The 15,806-nt window shown below is 48.9% G+C and overlaps 1 protein-coding gene across 7 annotated transcripts in view; it reads left to right on the forward strand.

Moving 5' to 3' along the window:
- The window catches only part of MPHOSPH9 (M-phase phosphoprotein 9), a 282,866-nt gene that overhangs the window by 56,392 nt on the left and 210,668 nt on the right, over nucleotides 1–15,806 (forward strand). For all 7 annotated transcript variants that reach the window (XM_063964512.1, XM_063964518.1, XM_063964515.1 and 4 more), the window contains 2 exons: nucleotides 4,844–4,933; nucleotides 11,455–12,008. In XM_063964512.1, coding sequence (XP_063820582.1) covers nucleotides 4,844–4,933; nucleotides 11,455–12,008 — 644 coding nt within the window. The remainder of the gene's footprint in view (nucleotides 1–4,843; nucleotides 4,934–11,454; nucleotides 12,009–15,806) is intronic.

Raw genomic sequence — 15,806 nt, forward strand, 5'->3', positions numbered from 1 at the left:
CACCACAACATAAACCGACCAGCAACTGCTGGTAACAAAACAGCAACAGCTGAACAGGTAAACTTTTACAGAAGAAAAACCTGCAGAAAAGTCAACGCACTGAGGCGGGCGCCCAGTATCCCTCGTGGACTACGAGAAAAGGATTTACCGGTAGGTAACCAAAATCCTATTTTCTCTAGCATCCATAAGGGATACTGGAGTCACTTAGTACGATGGGGACGTCCCAAAGCTTCCAGAGCGGGCGGTAATGTGCGGAGATGTCTGCAGCACCGCCTGCCCAAACTGGGTATCAAACCTGTAAAACTTCACAAAGGTGTTCTTCCCCGACCAGGTAGCAGCTCGGCACAGTTGCAAGGGAGAGACTCCACGGGCAGCCGCCCAGGAAGACCCCACCAATCTTGTAGAGTGGGCCTTCAGAGACTGAGGAACAAGTAAGGCTGCCAACACATAGGCCTGTTGGATAGTAAACCTAAGCCAACGAGCAATGGACTGCTTAGAAGCAAGGCAACCCTTTTTCTGCGCATCTTAGAGCACAAACAGGGAATCCGTCTTTCTGATCCAAGCCGTCCTCCTGACCTAGATCTTCAAGGCTCGCACAGCATCCAGTGACTCCGGAGGAGCAGAAGAGCGAGAACTAGATGGGACCACAGTAGGTTGGTTCAAGTGGAATGCAGAGACAACTTTCAGCAAGAACTGCTGCCTAGTCCGGAGCTCTGCTCTGTCTTCGTAAAAGACCAAGTATGGAATTTTACATGATAAGGCCCCCAATTCTGAGACACGCCTAGCAGATCCAGGGCCAGCAACATTACCGTCTTCCACGTAAAGTACTTGTCTACTACCGCCATCAAAGGTTCAAACCAGGAGGACTGTAGAAACTCCAAGACCACATTCAAATCCCAGGGTGCCGTTGGCAGCACAAAAGGAGGTTGTATGTGAAGTACCCCTTGCAAGAAAGTCTGAACTTCTGGCAACATTGCCAACTTCTTCTGGAAGAAAATAGAAAGGGCCGAAATCTGGACCTTGAGGGAGCCGAAACGTAGGCCCATATCCACTCCAGCCTGCAGCAAACGCAATAAGTGCCCTAAGTTTAAATCCGCAGAAGGATACATGCGCTCCTCGCACCAAGAGACATTTCTCCTACAGATATGATGGCAATGCTTTGACGTTATAGGCTTCCTGGCCTGAACCATGGTAGCAATAACCTTTTTGGAAAGGCCTTTGCGTGCTAGGATGTTCCGCTCAACCGCCATGCTGTCAAACGAAGCCGCCGTAAGTCCGGGTAGACGAACGGTCTTTGTTGAAGAAGATATCTTCTCAGTGGCAGAGGCCAAGGGTCTTCGACGGACATGTCCAGAAGATCCGCATACCACGCCCTCCGAGGCCATTCTGGGGCAATTAGAATTGCATGGACTCTTTGATGCCTGATTCTCTTTAGCACCCTTGAGAACAATGGCATCGGCTGAAACAGGTAGACCAACCAATAAGGCCACAGCGTTGTCGGTGCATCCACTGCTATCTCCTGAGGGTCCCTAGTTCTTGAACGATACCGGCGAAGCTTCTTGTTGAGCCGTGAAGCCATCAGGTCGATCTGCCGAAACACCTGTAGGAGGAGGCCCCACTCTCCCGGGTGAAGATTGTGACGACTCAGGAAGTCCGCTTCCCAGTTGTCCACCCCCGGAATAAAGATGGCCGACATTGCTTTTGCATTTCTTTCGGCCCAGAGGAGTATCCTTGACACTTCTCACATGCAGGCTCTGCTCTTTGTTCCTCCCTGTCGATTGATGTATGCCACTGCTGTGGCGTTGTCCAACTTAACTTGAATGGCACGATCCCGAAGCAGAGAAGAGGCCTGAAGCAGAGAGTTGTAGAAAGTTCAAGAATGTTGATTGGAAGTAGGGCTTCGTGGGAGGACCACCTGCCCTGGAACTGAACCCCTTGGGTGACAGCTCCCCATCCCCGCAGACTCGCGTCCGTTGTGAGGATGATCCAATCCAGAATCCCGAAACTTTGACCTTCCAGCAGGTCTGAGGACTGTAGCCACCACAGGAGGGAAACCCTGGCCTGAGGTGAGAGGCGTATGATCCGATGCATCTAAAGATGTGATGCGGACCACTTACTCAGGAAATCCAATTGAATTGTTCTGGCATGGAACCTTCCATACTGGATCACATCTTTCCTAACAGCCAATGGATGGATATCCGATTCGGTCTTAGAACCGCTCGGACCATCTCCTGGAACATCTTTGCCTTGTCCTCTGGGAGGAATACCTTCTGAGCCACTGTATCCAGAAACATTCCCAGGAACAGGAGCCGCTGAATTGGCTCCAGGTGAGACTAATGTAAATTTAGAATCCACCCATGATGTGACAGAAGCTGAATAGTGCGGTTGATATTGAGCAATAGAAGCTCCCTGGATCTTGCCTTTTATCAAGAGATCGTCCAGTTAAGGGACGATGTGACCCCCTCGACTCGGAGCTGGAACATCATTTCCTCCATCCTTTATATCCAGTGAAACCATGAACTCCTCCTGTTCTTCCAGACCCGCAATCACTGTTGAACTTGAAGACCTTTAGGTAAGGGTTCAAGAATTTTAGATTCAAAATGGTCCTTACCGAACCGTCCGTAGTCGATATTTTACCCAGGGATCCTGGCAGGAGCTTTTTAGAAATATTTTAGACTGGCCCCCTTAGGAGTGGAGGACCACTTTCATTCCGAAGTGTTTATGGAATAGACTTGGTGCTCTGTTTTTGTGATCCTGTAAAAGTCTGTTTCTCCTCTGGTGCCTCTGTTGCATTGAGGCACCACTGGCACTGCCCCCAACACTTGCAACCTTAAGATGATGATCTCGGGTAAGCACAACTGGTGGGTGTAGCCGCAACGGTCTGTACATGGACCCATCGGTAGTGATCCGTGAGATTCCTGAACCCAACATTCAATAACCACTGACGTAATCATAAGAGCAGAGAATGTCTCCATTTCATGGGAAAGCACGATTTTCGCGGGACAGTCCCGTTTTTTTGGGACTGTCCCGCTATCCCACCCGTGGGCTGCAGTTTCCTGCAGTGGGTGGGGGGAGGGGCAGTTGGGAGGCTCCTGCACTTGCTGTTCTGCTTAGCAGAATAGCAGTGAATAGACGCTGTGCGCATGCGCACAGCGTCTATTTAATGGTGACAGGAGAGGGGGCATTCCAGCAGCTCACAGAGCGCTGGACATGTCCCCTCAGTGATGAAAACATTTTCATAGGCCACGCCCCCTTTTGGGCGCCCGCACGCTACGCGCACGCAGATGTCCCTCCTTGCTAGAGACAGAAGTTAGGAGGTATGGCACAGGGAGAACATACAAACTCCACACAGCCAGGGTCGTGATGGGCACAGAACCCCCCGACCCCAGTGATGTGAGGCAGCAATGCTAATCTCTGATAGACAACCCACTTTGAACAGGTATTCCTGTACATTTTTTGATATTTAGTTATCTATCCTCTGGAGGTAAGGTAAGACTGTATATGAATTTCTTAGTCACATGAATTATCATATTAGACAGACTCCATGGTCCCCTGAATGAGTTACCAGTTAAGTCCTTAATAGAGACTTTTCTGTGTACATAAATATCTGGTATATTTACACAGATCTTATAGCATAATAATTGCTCTACTCCTAAGGTAGAGAATTACTATAACCTCTTAAGAAGCACTATCTTAAGTTTTCGCAGCAGCTAGCAAGTTTACTTCATCAGACATTGGGGATCGCACGTAGCAACTTTTTGCTGCTCATGCGATCAACTAGACGCCGCCTATGGGGGAGTGTATTTTAGCATTGGCTGCTATGCTAAAAAAGTTTTGTGCAGAACAAGACTAGCCCTGCAGTTACTTACCCTGTGCGATGGATCCAGCGATGAAGGTCCCGGAATTGACGTCAGACAACCACCCTCCAAACACCTGGACATGCCTGCGTTCGGATCTCCACGCCTGGAAAACGGTGAGTATCCGCCCCAGAACGCCTCCCCGCTGTCAATCTTCTTCTTGCGATCGCGCCAGCGATCACTTTCTTCTGGTTGTTGCCTGGCAACTGCTGTCGCTGGGGAACGACACGCGTGCACATTTCCAACCCGGTACTTGTTTCCACCCAACCGCTGGCCAGTTCACGCAGGGGGGCTATTGGAACCCCCCAGGGGGGGTCCGGATGCCGTCACTGCGATCGCACCGCACCAAGAACCAGGGGACGCCCCTAGCAGGGCCCTGCTGTGACTTGCCACTCTTCCCTCCTTCAGGCATATGTTAGGGGTGTGCATTTGTGCTCACTACGGCGCCGCTCCCGCGGTACCACAACCTTTCAGGACAGTGGTCCAGCAGCGGGGAAGCGGCTCTGATGCCTTACAGAGGCCGGTGACTGCCCCCCCCCCCTCCTAACTCCCACGGTGCAGGTATGCTGTTGCCCAAACAGCGTACCGAAAATAACAAACAGAAATGAAACTGAAGAAAAACTCTCTTTAGCTCCAGAGTGTGCATCCTCTCCTGAGGGCACATTTTTCTAAACTGGCTGTTGGAGGGGGCATAGAGGGGAGGAGCCAGAACACCCAGTTAAAGAAATTTAAAGTGCACCAGCTCCTTTGGACCCCATCGTACGAAGTGACCCCAGTATTCATTATGGATGCTAGAAAAAAAGTATATAAATAACAAAATATTTTCCAATTATATTGACTTTAAATTCTTATACATTTACTGCAATAGAAAATGTTTTTTATATTAATTGACCAGTGGATGTTATGTTTTCTTAAGTGGGAAATACTTGAAAAGTCTATTCATTGGCTACTTTCAGTGCTGGAACCGAACTCTTCTTGTGTTTCAGGCTCGGTGGATGCAGTTATTTCAGTTGGTTGAGCGACAATGTCAAGTGCAGATAGATGCCCAACAAGAGCAGTTTACCCATCAGATACAGGTGAGGCTAAGCTCATTCACAATCTGTCCATAATAGACAGCAGTTTTGTCATGCTTTTCTTTACTGGATATGATGTTGCACTTTACAACCAGGACCTGATTCAAAGGTGGAGGCATTAGTAATCGTGGCTGTGACCTTTGTTGCTGCCGCTACTGCGCCTGTTTGGTAACGCTGTTGCTGATGGGCGTCCTATTGAGACACCCACCGGCCTCAACCCAAATCTGCACTAATGATTGTATGTCGGCCGCACCATCAGATTTTCAAGCAGCTCTACCGATATTCAGAATGTCCGATGGTATGTGGCTGCTGGTGCCAGTGGGTCTGCGTATTTCGACTGGGCTGGCACACTTGTCAAACTGCAATGCAGATGTCCTAAGGCTAGCTCAAGAAACTTTCCATCCATTGTTTTAAGAGTTATTCGCTGCACCCCCCCCCCCCCCCCCTTCCCCCCTGCATGCACCCAGTCCGCCTCAGAGGTGTATTGTTGCAGTTTGGAGTCTTTTGTCTGAGCCTCCCTGACCTCCTGTCCAACACTAGTGTGTAGATTGGAGTTTGGGGTCTTATGATTCAGCCTTCCTGAGATCTCCTACTCAATTTTTTTATTTCTCTGACGTCCTAGTGGATGCTGGGAACTCCGTAAGGACCATGGGGAATAGCGGCTCCGCAGGAGACAGGGCACATCTAAAGAAAGCTTTAGGATCACCTGGTGTGCACTGGCTCCTCCCCCTATGACCCTCCTCCAAGCCTCAGTTAGATTTTCTGTGCCCGACGAGAAGGGTGCACACTAGGGGCTCTCCTGAGCTCTTTGTGAAAGTTTTAGTTTAGGTTTATTATTTTCAGTGAGACCTGCTGGCAACAGGCTCACTGCATCGAGGGACTAAGGGGAGAAGAAGCGAACTCACCTGCGTGCAGAGTGGATTGGGCTTCTTAGGCTACTGGACATTAGCTCCAGAGGGACGATCACCGGTTCAGCCTGGATGGGTCACCGGAGCCGCGCCGCCGGCCCCCTTACAGAGCCAGAAGAGCGAAGAGGTCCGGAAAAATCGGCGGCAGAAGACTTTCCTGTCTTCAGATAAAGGTAGGCGCACAGCACCGCAGCTGTGCGCCATTGCTCTCAGCACACTTCACACTCCGGTCACTGAGGGTGCAGGGCGCTGGGGGGGCAGCGCCCCGAGACGCAATAAATCGATAGAAAACCTTTTATGGCTAAAATAAATGCATCACATATAACTCCTGGGCTATATGGATGCATTTAACCCCTGCCAAAACATACAAGAAAACGGATGATAGGCTCCGCCCCTTTCTCGGCGTCCTTATCTCCTCAGCACACTGGCGCCATTTTCCCTCACAGCTCAGTTGGAGGGAAGCTCCCTGGCTCTCCCCTGCAGTCACTACACTACAGAAAGGGGTTAAAAAAGAGAGGGGGGCACAAATTAGGCGCAGTATAAACAATACAGCAGCTATAAAGGGAAAAACACTTATATAAGGTTATCCCTGTATATATATAGCGCTCTGGTGTGTGCTGGCAAACTCTCCCTCTGTCTCCCCAAAGGGCTAGTGGGGTCCTGTCCTCTATCAGAGCATTCCCTGTGTGTGTGCTGTGTGTCGGTACGTTTGTGTCGACATGTATGAGGAGAAAAATGATGAGGAGACGGAGTAGAGTGTCTGTAATAGTGTTGTCACCCCCTGGGGGGTCGACACCTGAGTGGATGTACTGTTGAAATTGCGTGACAGTGTCAGCTTTGTATAAAAGACAGTGGTTGACATGAGACAGCCGGCTACTCAGCTTGTGCATGTCCAGACGTCTCATACAGGGGCTCTAAAGCGCCCGTTACCTCAGATACAGACGCCGACACGGATACTGACTCCTGTGTCGACGGTGAAGAGACAACCGTGATTTCCAATAGGGCCACACATTGCATGATTGAGGCAATGGAAAAAGTTTACACTCTTCTGATAATATAAATACCACCAAAAAAAAGGGGTATTATGTTTGGTGAGGAAAAACTTCCTGTAGTTTTCCTGAATCTGAGAAATAAAATGAGGTGTGTGATGATGCGTGGGTTTCCCCCCGATAACAATTGATAATTTCTAAAAAGTTATTGGCAGTATACCTTTTCCCGCCAGAGGTTAGGGTGCGTTGGGAAACACCCCCTAGGGGGGATAAGGCGCTCACACGCTTGTAAGAACAAGGGCTCTACCCTCTCTGGAGATGGCCGCCCTTAGGGATCCTGCTGATAGAAAGCAGGAGGGTATCCTAAAATGTATTTACACACATACTGGTGTTATACTGCGACCAGCAATCGCCTCAGCCTGGATGTGCAGTGCTGGGTTGGCGTGGTCGGATTCCCTGACTGGAAATTTGATATCCTAGAAGTGCGTTGTCCAATTATACCAGTAAAGTGGTCAGGTGATGCGGATTCCAAACGGCATTTGGAAGTATTGCCTTAACAAAAAAGGGGATGTACCCCAGGTCGCCTCTCAAAATAAGACGCAGTATTATCAGGCGCAGTCCTGGTTGGCAAGCGGACAAAAGGGTTCCTCTTTTCTGCTCGTGACAGAGGGAGAGGAAAATGGCTGCAGAGATCAGCCAGTTCCAAGGAACAGAAACTCTTTTCCGCCTCTGCCAAGCCCTCAGTATGACGCTAGGGCTTTACAAGTTCAGGCACGGTGGGGTCCCGTTCTCAATGAATTTCAGTGCGCAGTGGGCTCACTCGCAAGTAGACCCCTGGATCCTTCAGGTAATATTTCAGGGGTACAAATTGGAATTCGAGACGTATCCCCCTCGCCGTTTCCAAAGGTCTGTTTTACCGACGTCTCCCGCTGACAGGGAGGCAGTTTTGGAAACCATTCACAAGCTGTATTCCCAGCAGGTGATAATCAAGATACCCCTCCTGCAACAGGGAACGGGGTATTATTCCACACTATTGTGGTACCGAAGCCAGACGGCTCGGTGAGACCGATTTTAAAATCTAAAATCTTTGAACACTTGCATACAGAGGTTCAAATTCAAAATTGAGTCACTCAGAGCAGTGATTGCAAACCTGGAAGAAGGGGACTACATGATGTCTCGGGACATCAAGGATGCTTACCTTCATGTCAAAATTTACCCTTCTCACCAAGGGTATTTCAGGTTATGGTACAGAACTGTCACTATCAGTTCGGACGCTGCCGTAGGGATGGTCCACGGCACCCCGGGTCTTTACCAAGGTAATGGCCGAAATGATATCCCTTCGAAGGAAGGAAATTTTAGTTATCCCTTACTTGGACGATTCCCTGATAAGGGTAAGATCCAGGGAACACTTGGAAGTCGGTGTAGCACTATCTCAGGTAGTGTTGCGGCAGCACGATTGGATTCTCAATATTCCAAAAATCGCAGCTGGTTCCGACGACTTGTCTTCTGTTCCTAGGGATGATCCTGGACACAGTCCAGAAAGAAGGTGTTTCTCCCGGAGGAGAAAGCCAGGGAGTTATCCGAGCTAGTCAGGAACCTCCTAAAACCGAACCAAGTCTCAGTGCATCAATGCACAAGGGTTCTGGGTAAAAATGGTGGCTTCCTACGAAGCAATCCCATTCGGCAGATTCCACGCAAGACTTTCCAGTGGAACCTACTGGACAAATGGTCCGGGTCGCATCTTCAGATGCTTCAGCGGATAACCCTGTCAACGGGGACAAGGGTATCCCTCCTGTGGTGGTTGCAGAGTGCTCATCTTCTAGAGGGCCGCAGATTCGGCATTCGGGACTGGGTCCTGGTGGCCACGGATGCCAGCCTGCGAGGCTGGGGAGCAGTCAAACAGGGAAGGAATTTCCAGGGCTTATGGTCAAGCCTGGAGACATCTCTTCATATAAACATTCTGGAACTAAGGGCTATTTACAATGCCCTAAGTCAAGCGAAACCCCTGCTTCAGGGTCAGGCGGTATTGATCCAATCGGACAACATCACGTCAGTCGCCCACGTAAACAGACAGGGCGGCACGGGAAGCAGGGGGGCAATGGCAGAAGCTGCAAGGATTCTTCGCTGGGCGGAAGATCATGTGATAGCACTGTCAGCAGTGTTCATTCCGGGAGTGGACAACTGGGAAGCAGACTTCCTCAGCAGACACGATCTACACCCGGGAGAGTGGGGACTTCATCCAGAAGTCTTCCACATGATTGTGAACCGTTGGGAAAAACCAAAGGTGGATATGATGGCGTCCCGCCTCAACAAAAAACTGGACAGGTATTGCGCCAGGTCAAGAGACCCTCAGGCAATAGCTGTGGACGCTCTGGTAACACCGTGGGTGTTCCAGTCAGTGTATGTGTTCCCTCCTCTGCCTCTCATACCAAAAGTACTGAGAATTATACGGCAAAGGGGAGTAAGAACGATACTCGTGGCTCCGGATTGGCCAAGAAGAACTTGGTATCCGGAACTTCAAGAGATGCTCACGGACGAACCGTGGCCTCTACCTCTAAGAAAGGACCTGCTCCAGCAGGGGCCTTGTTTGTTCCAAGACTTACCGCGGCTGCGTTTGACGGCTTGGTGGTTGAACGCCGGATCCTGAAGGAAAAAGGCATTCCAGATGAAGTCATCCCTACCCTGGTCAAGGCCAGGAAGGACGTAACCGCAAAACATTATCACCGCATTTGGCGAAAATATGTTGCGTGGTGGGAGGCCAAGAAGGCCCCTACAGAGGAATTTCAACTGGGTCGTTTCCTCCATTTCCTGCAAACAGGACTGTCTATGGGCCTAAAATTAGGGTCCATTAAGGTTCAATTTTCGGCCCTGTCGATTTTCTTCCAAAAGGAACTGGCTTCAGTGCCTGAAGTTCAGACATTTGTAAAAGGGGTACTGCATATACAGCCTCCTTTTGTGCCTCCAGTGGCACCTTGGGATCTCAATGTTGTGTTGAGTTTCCTAAAGTCACATTGGTTTGAACCACTCACCACTGTGGACTTAAAATATCTCACATGGAAGGTGACGATGCTGTTAGCCCTGGCTTCAGCCAGGCGTGTGTCAGAATTGGCGGCTTTATCATATAAAAGCCCTTATTTAATATTTCATTCTGACAGGGCAGAATTGAGGACTTGTCCTCAATTTCTACCTAAGGTGGTTTCTGCATTTCACATGAAGCAACCTATTGTGGTACCTGCGGCTACTAAGGACTTGGAGGATTCCAAGTTGCTTGACGTGGTCAGGGCCCTGTAAATAGTTTCCAGGACGGCTGGAGTCAGAAAATCTGACTCGCTGTTTATCCTGTATGCACCCAACAAACTGGGTGCTCCTGCTTCTAAGCAGACGATTGCTCGTTGGATTTGTAGTACAATTCAGCTTGCACATTCTGTGGCAGGCCTGCCACAGCCAAAAATCTTAAAATGCCCACTCCACAAGGAAGGTGGGCTCATCTTGGGCAGCTGCCCGAGGGGTCTCGGCTTTACAACTTTGCCGAGCAGTTACTTGGTCAGGAGCAAATACGTTTGTAAAATTCTACAAATTTGATACCCTGGCTGAGGAGGACCTGGAGTTCTCTCATTCGGTGCTGCAGAGTCATCCGCACTCTCCCGCCCGTTTGGGAGCTTTGGTATAATCCCCATGGTCCTTACGGAGTTCTCAGCATCCACTAGGACGTCAGAGAAAATAAGAATTTACTTACCGATAATTCTATTTCTCGTAGTCCGTAGTGGATGCTGGGCGCCCATCCCAAGTGCGGATTGTCTGCAATACTGGTACATAATTATTGTTACCAAAAAATTCGGGTTATTGTTGTAGTGAGCCATCTTTTATAGAGGCTTCTCTATTATCATGCTGTTAACTGGGTTCAGATCACAAGTTGTACAGTGTGATTGGTGTGGCTGGTATGAGTCTTACCCGGGATTCAAAATCCTTCCTTATTGTGTACGCTCGTCCGGGCACAGTATCCTAACTGAGGCTTGGAGGAGGGTCATAGGGGGAGGAGCCAGTGCACACCAGGTGATCCTAAAGCTTTCTTTAGATGTGCCCTGTCTCCTGCGGAGCCGCTATTCCCCATGGTCCTTACGGAGTTCCCAGCATCCACTACGGACTACGAGAAATAGAATTATCGGTAAGTAAATTCTTATTTTTTTTGATGACCGGGCTACATCTGTTCCCAAATTGCTCTGAACAGGTTGATTGATGGAGCCCATGAGTTGCAGCTTCTTCCGGGTTGTGGTCTTCCTGGACAGGGGTCCACTCGTAATTTTGGGCATATGCCAGGAGGGGTGCGAGAAGAAATCCTCTAGTCGGGCGTAACAGCGTGCTGAATTGAATAGCTCAGGGAGCTCCTTCCCAGCGCTATTCATATCCATTGACCCCAATGATGTATCATTGAATTTAAACACTCAGGACTAATTTAAGGAGAAAGCAACATATGTTCCTGTTTACTTCTGTTATTAGGACAGTTAATATCTGGTTCTACTCGATAGGTTATTACATTTTGCAGTTTTCGTGCTATCTATTTAATATATGATTTACACAGCTTTAAATATTTAGTGTCCGGTTTTTTTTGTTGTTTTTTTTTCTCTAGCTCATTCGTGATGAAATTTGCTTACTCCAGTCCCAGGGAGGCTTTTCTCCCCAGAATTATGATACAGGGGAGACCGTTTTAACTCGGGCACGTGACCTACATCCTCCAAAGCCTCTTGGCGAACAACATAGCCAGGATGAAGGCAGAGGAGAAACCACTAACAGCCTACTCCATCTGCTTAGAGAACCTGATATTCAACAAAGAGCTTTTATTACACAGGAGCAGTTTCTGGAGAATACATCTGTTAGCAGTGGCTATGGAACACTTTCTGCCTCTGAGCCAAACGCTTGTTTAAGCAGCTGCAGTCAAAATACCTCAAGGGATACTAAGCAGTCTACAAAACAGACTGTGAAAGAATACAGGACTCAGTCAACTAAACATTCTTATATAAAACCTGTATCTGTAGAAAGTGAAAGACCTTTCATGCTGGCACTAGGTGCTAAATGCCATTTGCCACAACCTGAGAAAACATCTGATGGAAACCTATCAAAGCATCCAGAACCCCACCTAAACTGTGATAAAAGTACTATCCGTAAGAGCAATTCATCAAATAGGTAAGCAGTGCAATTACCAATAACTGTTTTTCTTCTTTTTTACATAGTGACTTATGGACCTGATTTTTGTAAATGTATCGGAAGACTATTGGGAAAACAAGTCTGAGTGGTGATGAGAGATACAAAAAAAAAAGAATAATACATTTTATATATATATATATATATATATATATATATATATATATATATATATATATATATAATATATATTTCTCTGACGTCCTAGTGGATGCTGGGAACTCCGTAAGGACCATGGGGAATAGCGGCTCCGCAGGAGACTGGGCACAAAAGTAAAAGCTTTAGGACTACCTGGTGTGCACTGGCTCCTCCCCCCATGACCCTCCTCCAAGCCTCAGTTAGATTTTTGTGCCCGGCCGAGAAGGGTGCACACTAGGGGCTCTCCTGAGCTTCTTAGTGAAAGTTTAGTTTTAGGTTTTTTATTTTCAGTGAGACCTGCTGGCAACAGGCTCACTGCATCGAGGGACTAAGGGGAGAAGAAGCGAACTCACCTGCGTGCAGAGTGGATTGGGCTTCTTAGGCTACTGGACACCATTAGCTCCAGAGGGACCGAACACAGGCCCAGCCTCGGAGCTCAGTCCCAGAGCCGCACCGCCGGCCCCCTTACAGAGCCAGAAGCAAGAAGAGGTCCGGAAAAATCGTCGGCAGAAGACATCCTGTCTTCACCAAGGTAGCGCACAGCACTGCAGCTGTGCGCCATTGCTCCTCAGCACACTTCACACTTCGGTCACTGAGGGTGCAGGGCGCTAGGGGGGGGCGCCCTGAGCAGCAATAAAAACACCTTGGCTTGCGAAAATACATCACATATAGCCCCCAGGGCTATATGGATGAATTTTAACCCCTGCCAGATTCCACAGAAAAACGGGAGAAAAGGCCGCCGAGAAGGGGGCGGAGCCTATCTCCTCAGCACACTGGCGCCATTTTCTCTCACAGCGCCGTTGGAGGGAAGCTCCCTGGCTCTCCCCTGCAGTTGCTACACTACAGAAAGGGGTTAAAAAAGAGAGGGGGGCACTAATTAGGCGCAGTATAACAATACAGCAGCTATAAGGGGAAAAACACTTATATAAGGTTATCCCTGTATATATATATATATATATATATATATATATATATATATATATATATAGCGCTCTGGTGTGTGCTGGCAAACTCTCCCTCTGTCTCCCCAAAGGGCTAGTGGGGTCCTGTCCTTTATCAGAGCATTCCCTGTGTGTGTGCTGTGTGTCGGTACGTTGTGTCGACATGTATGAGGAGGAAAATGAGGTGGAGGCGGAGCAATTGCCTGTAACAGAGATGTCACCCCCTAGGGAGTCGACACCTGAGTGGATGAGCTTATGGAAGGAATTATGTGACAGTGTCAGCTCTTTACAAAAGATTGATGACATGAGACAGCCGGCGACTCAGCCTGTGCCTGTCCAGGTGTCTCAAAAGCCATCTGGGGCCCTAAAACGCCCGTTACCGCAGATGGCAGATACAGACGCCGACACGGATACTGACTCCAGTGTCGACGATTAAGAGACGAATGTGACTTCCAGTAGGGCCACACGTTACATGATTGAGGCTATGGAAAATGTTTTTACACATTTCTGATAATACCAGTACCACTAAAAAGGGTATTATGTTGGGTGAGAAAAAACTGCCTGTAGTTTTTCCTGCATCTGAGGAATTAAATGAAGTGTGTGATGATGCGTGGGTTTCCCCCGATAAAAAAGTTATTAGCATCATACCCCTTCCCGCCAGAGGATAGGGCACGTTGGGAAACACCCCTTAGGGTGAATAAAGCGCTCACACGCTTGTCTAAACAGGTGGCACTACCGTCCCCGGATACGGCCGCCCTTAAGGAACCTGCTGACAGAAAGCAGTAAAATATCCTAAAATGTATATACACTCACACGGGTGTGATACTGCGACCAGCAATCGCCTCAGCCTGGATGTGCAGTGCTGGGGTGGCTTGGTCGGATTCCCTGACTGACAATATTGATACCCTAGATAGGGACAGTACATTACTAACTATAGAGCATTTAAAAGATGCATTTCTATATATGCGTGATGCACAGAGGGATATTTGCCGACTGGCATCAAGAGTAAGTGCGCTGTCCATTTCTGCCAGAAGAGGGTTATGGACAGGACAGTGGTCAGGTGATGCTGATTCCAAAAGGCATATGGAAGTATCGCCTTATAAAAAGGAGGAGTTATTTGGGGTAGGTCTAACAGACCTGGTGGCCACGGCAACGGCTGGAAAATCCACATTTTTACCCCAGGTAGCTTCTCAACCTAAGAAGACGCCGTATTATCAGGCGCAGTCCTTTCGGCCCCATAAGGGCAAGCGGGCAAAAGGCGCCTCATTTCTGCCCCGTGGCAGAGGGAGAGGAAAAAGGCTGCAGCAAACAGCCAATTCCCAGGAACAAAAGCCCTCTCCCGCCTCCGCAAAGTCCTCAGCATGACGCTGGGCTTTACAAGCGGTCTCAGGCACGGTGGGGGCCCGTCTCAAGAAATTCGAGACGTCTCCCCCTCGCCGTTTCATAAAGTCTGCTTTACCGACGTCTCCCTCAGACAGGGAGACAGTATTGCAAGCCATTCACAGGCTGTATTCCCAGCAGGTGATAATCAAGGCACCCCTCCTGCAACAGGGAAAGGGGTACTATTCCACACTATTTGTGGTACCGAAGCCGGACGGCTCGGTGAGACCAATTTTAAATCTAAAATCCTTGAACACTTACATACAAAGGTTCAAATTCAAGATGGAGTCACTCAGAGCAGTGATTGCAAACCTGGAAGAAGGGGACTATATGGTCTCTCTGGACATCAAAGATGCTTACCTACATGTCCCAATTTAGCCTTCTCCAAGGGTACCTCAGGTTTGTGGTACAGAACTGTCACTATCCGTTTCAGACGCTGCCGTTTGGATTGTCCACGGCACCCCGGGTCTTTACCAAGGTAATGGCCGAAATGATGATACTCCTTCGAAAGAAGGGAGTTTTAGTTATCCCTTACTTGGACGATCTCCTGATAAGGGCAAGATCCAGGGAACAGTTGGAAGTCGGGGTAGCACTATCTCAGATAGTGCTGCGGCAGCACGGTTGGATTCTCAATATTCCAAAATCGCAGCTGATCCCGTCGACACGCCTTCTATTCCTAGGGATGATACTGGACACAATCCAGAAAAAGGTGTTTTCTCCCGGAGGAGAAAGCCAGGGAGTTATCCGAACTAGTCAGAAACCTCCTAAAACCAGGCCAAGTGTCAGTGCATCAGTGCACAAGGGTCCTGGGAAAAATGGTGGCTTCCTACGAAGCAATTCCATTCGGCAGATTCCACACACGAACTTTCCAGTGGGACCTGCTGGACAAATGGTCCGGATCGCATCTTCAGATGCATCAGCGGATAACCCTGTCACCAAAGACAAGGGTGTCTCTCCTGTGGTGGTTGCAGAGTGCTCATCTTCTAGAGGGCCGCAGATTCGGCATTCAGGACTGGGTCCTGGTGACCACGGATGCCAGCCTGCGAGGCTGGGGAGCAGTCACACAGGGAAGAAATTTCCAGGGCTTGTGGTCAAGCCTGGAGACATCACTTCACATAAATATTTGGAGCTAAGGGCCATTTACAATGCCCTAAGCCAAGCAAGACCTCTGCTTCAAGGTCAGCTGGTGCTGATCCAGTCGGACAACATCACGGCAGTCACCCACGTAAACAGACAGGGCGGCACAAGAAGCAGGAGGGCAATGGCAGAAACTGCAAGGATTTTTCGCTGGGCGGAAAATCATGTGATAGCACTGTCAGCA

The sequence above is a fragment of the Pseudophryne corroboree genome, chromosome 1 (genome assembly GCF_028390025.1).
Source record: "Pseudophryne corroboree isolate aPseCor3 chromosome 1, aPseCor3.hap2, whole genome shotgun sequence".
Taxonomy (NCBI): domain Eukaryota; kingdom Metazoa; phylum Chordata; class Amphibia; order Anura; family Myobatrachidae; genus Pseudophryne; species Pseudophryne corroboree.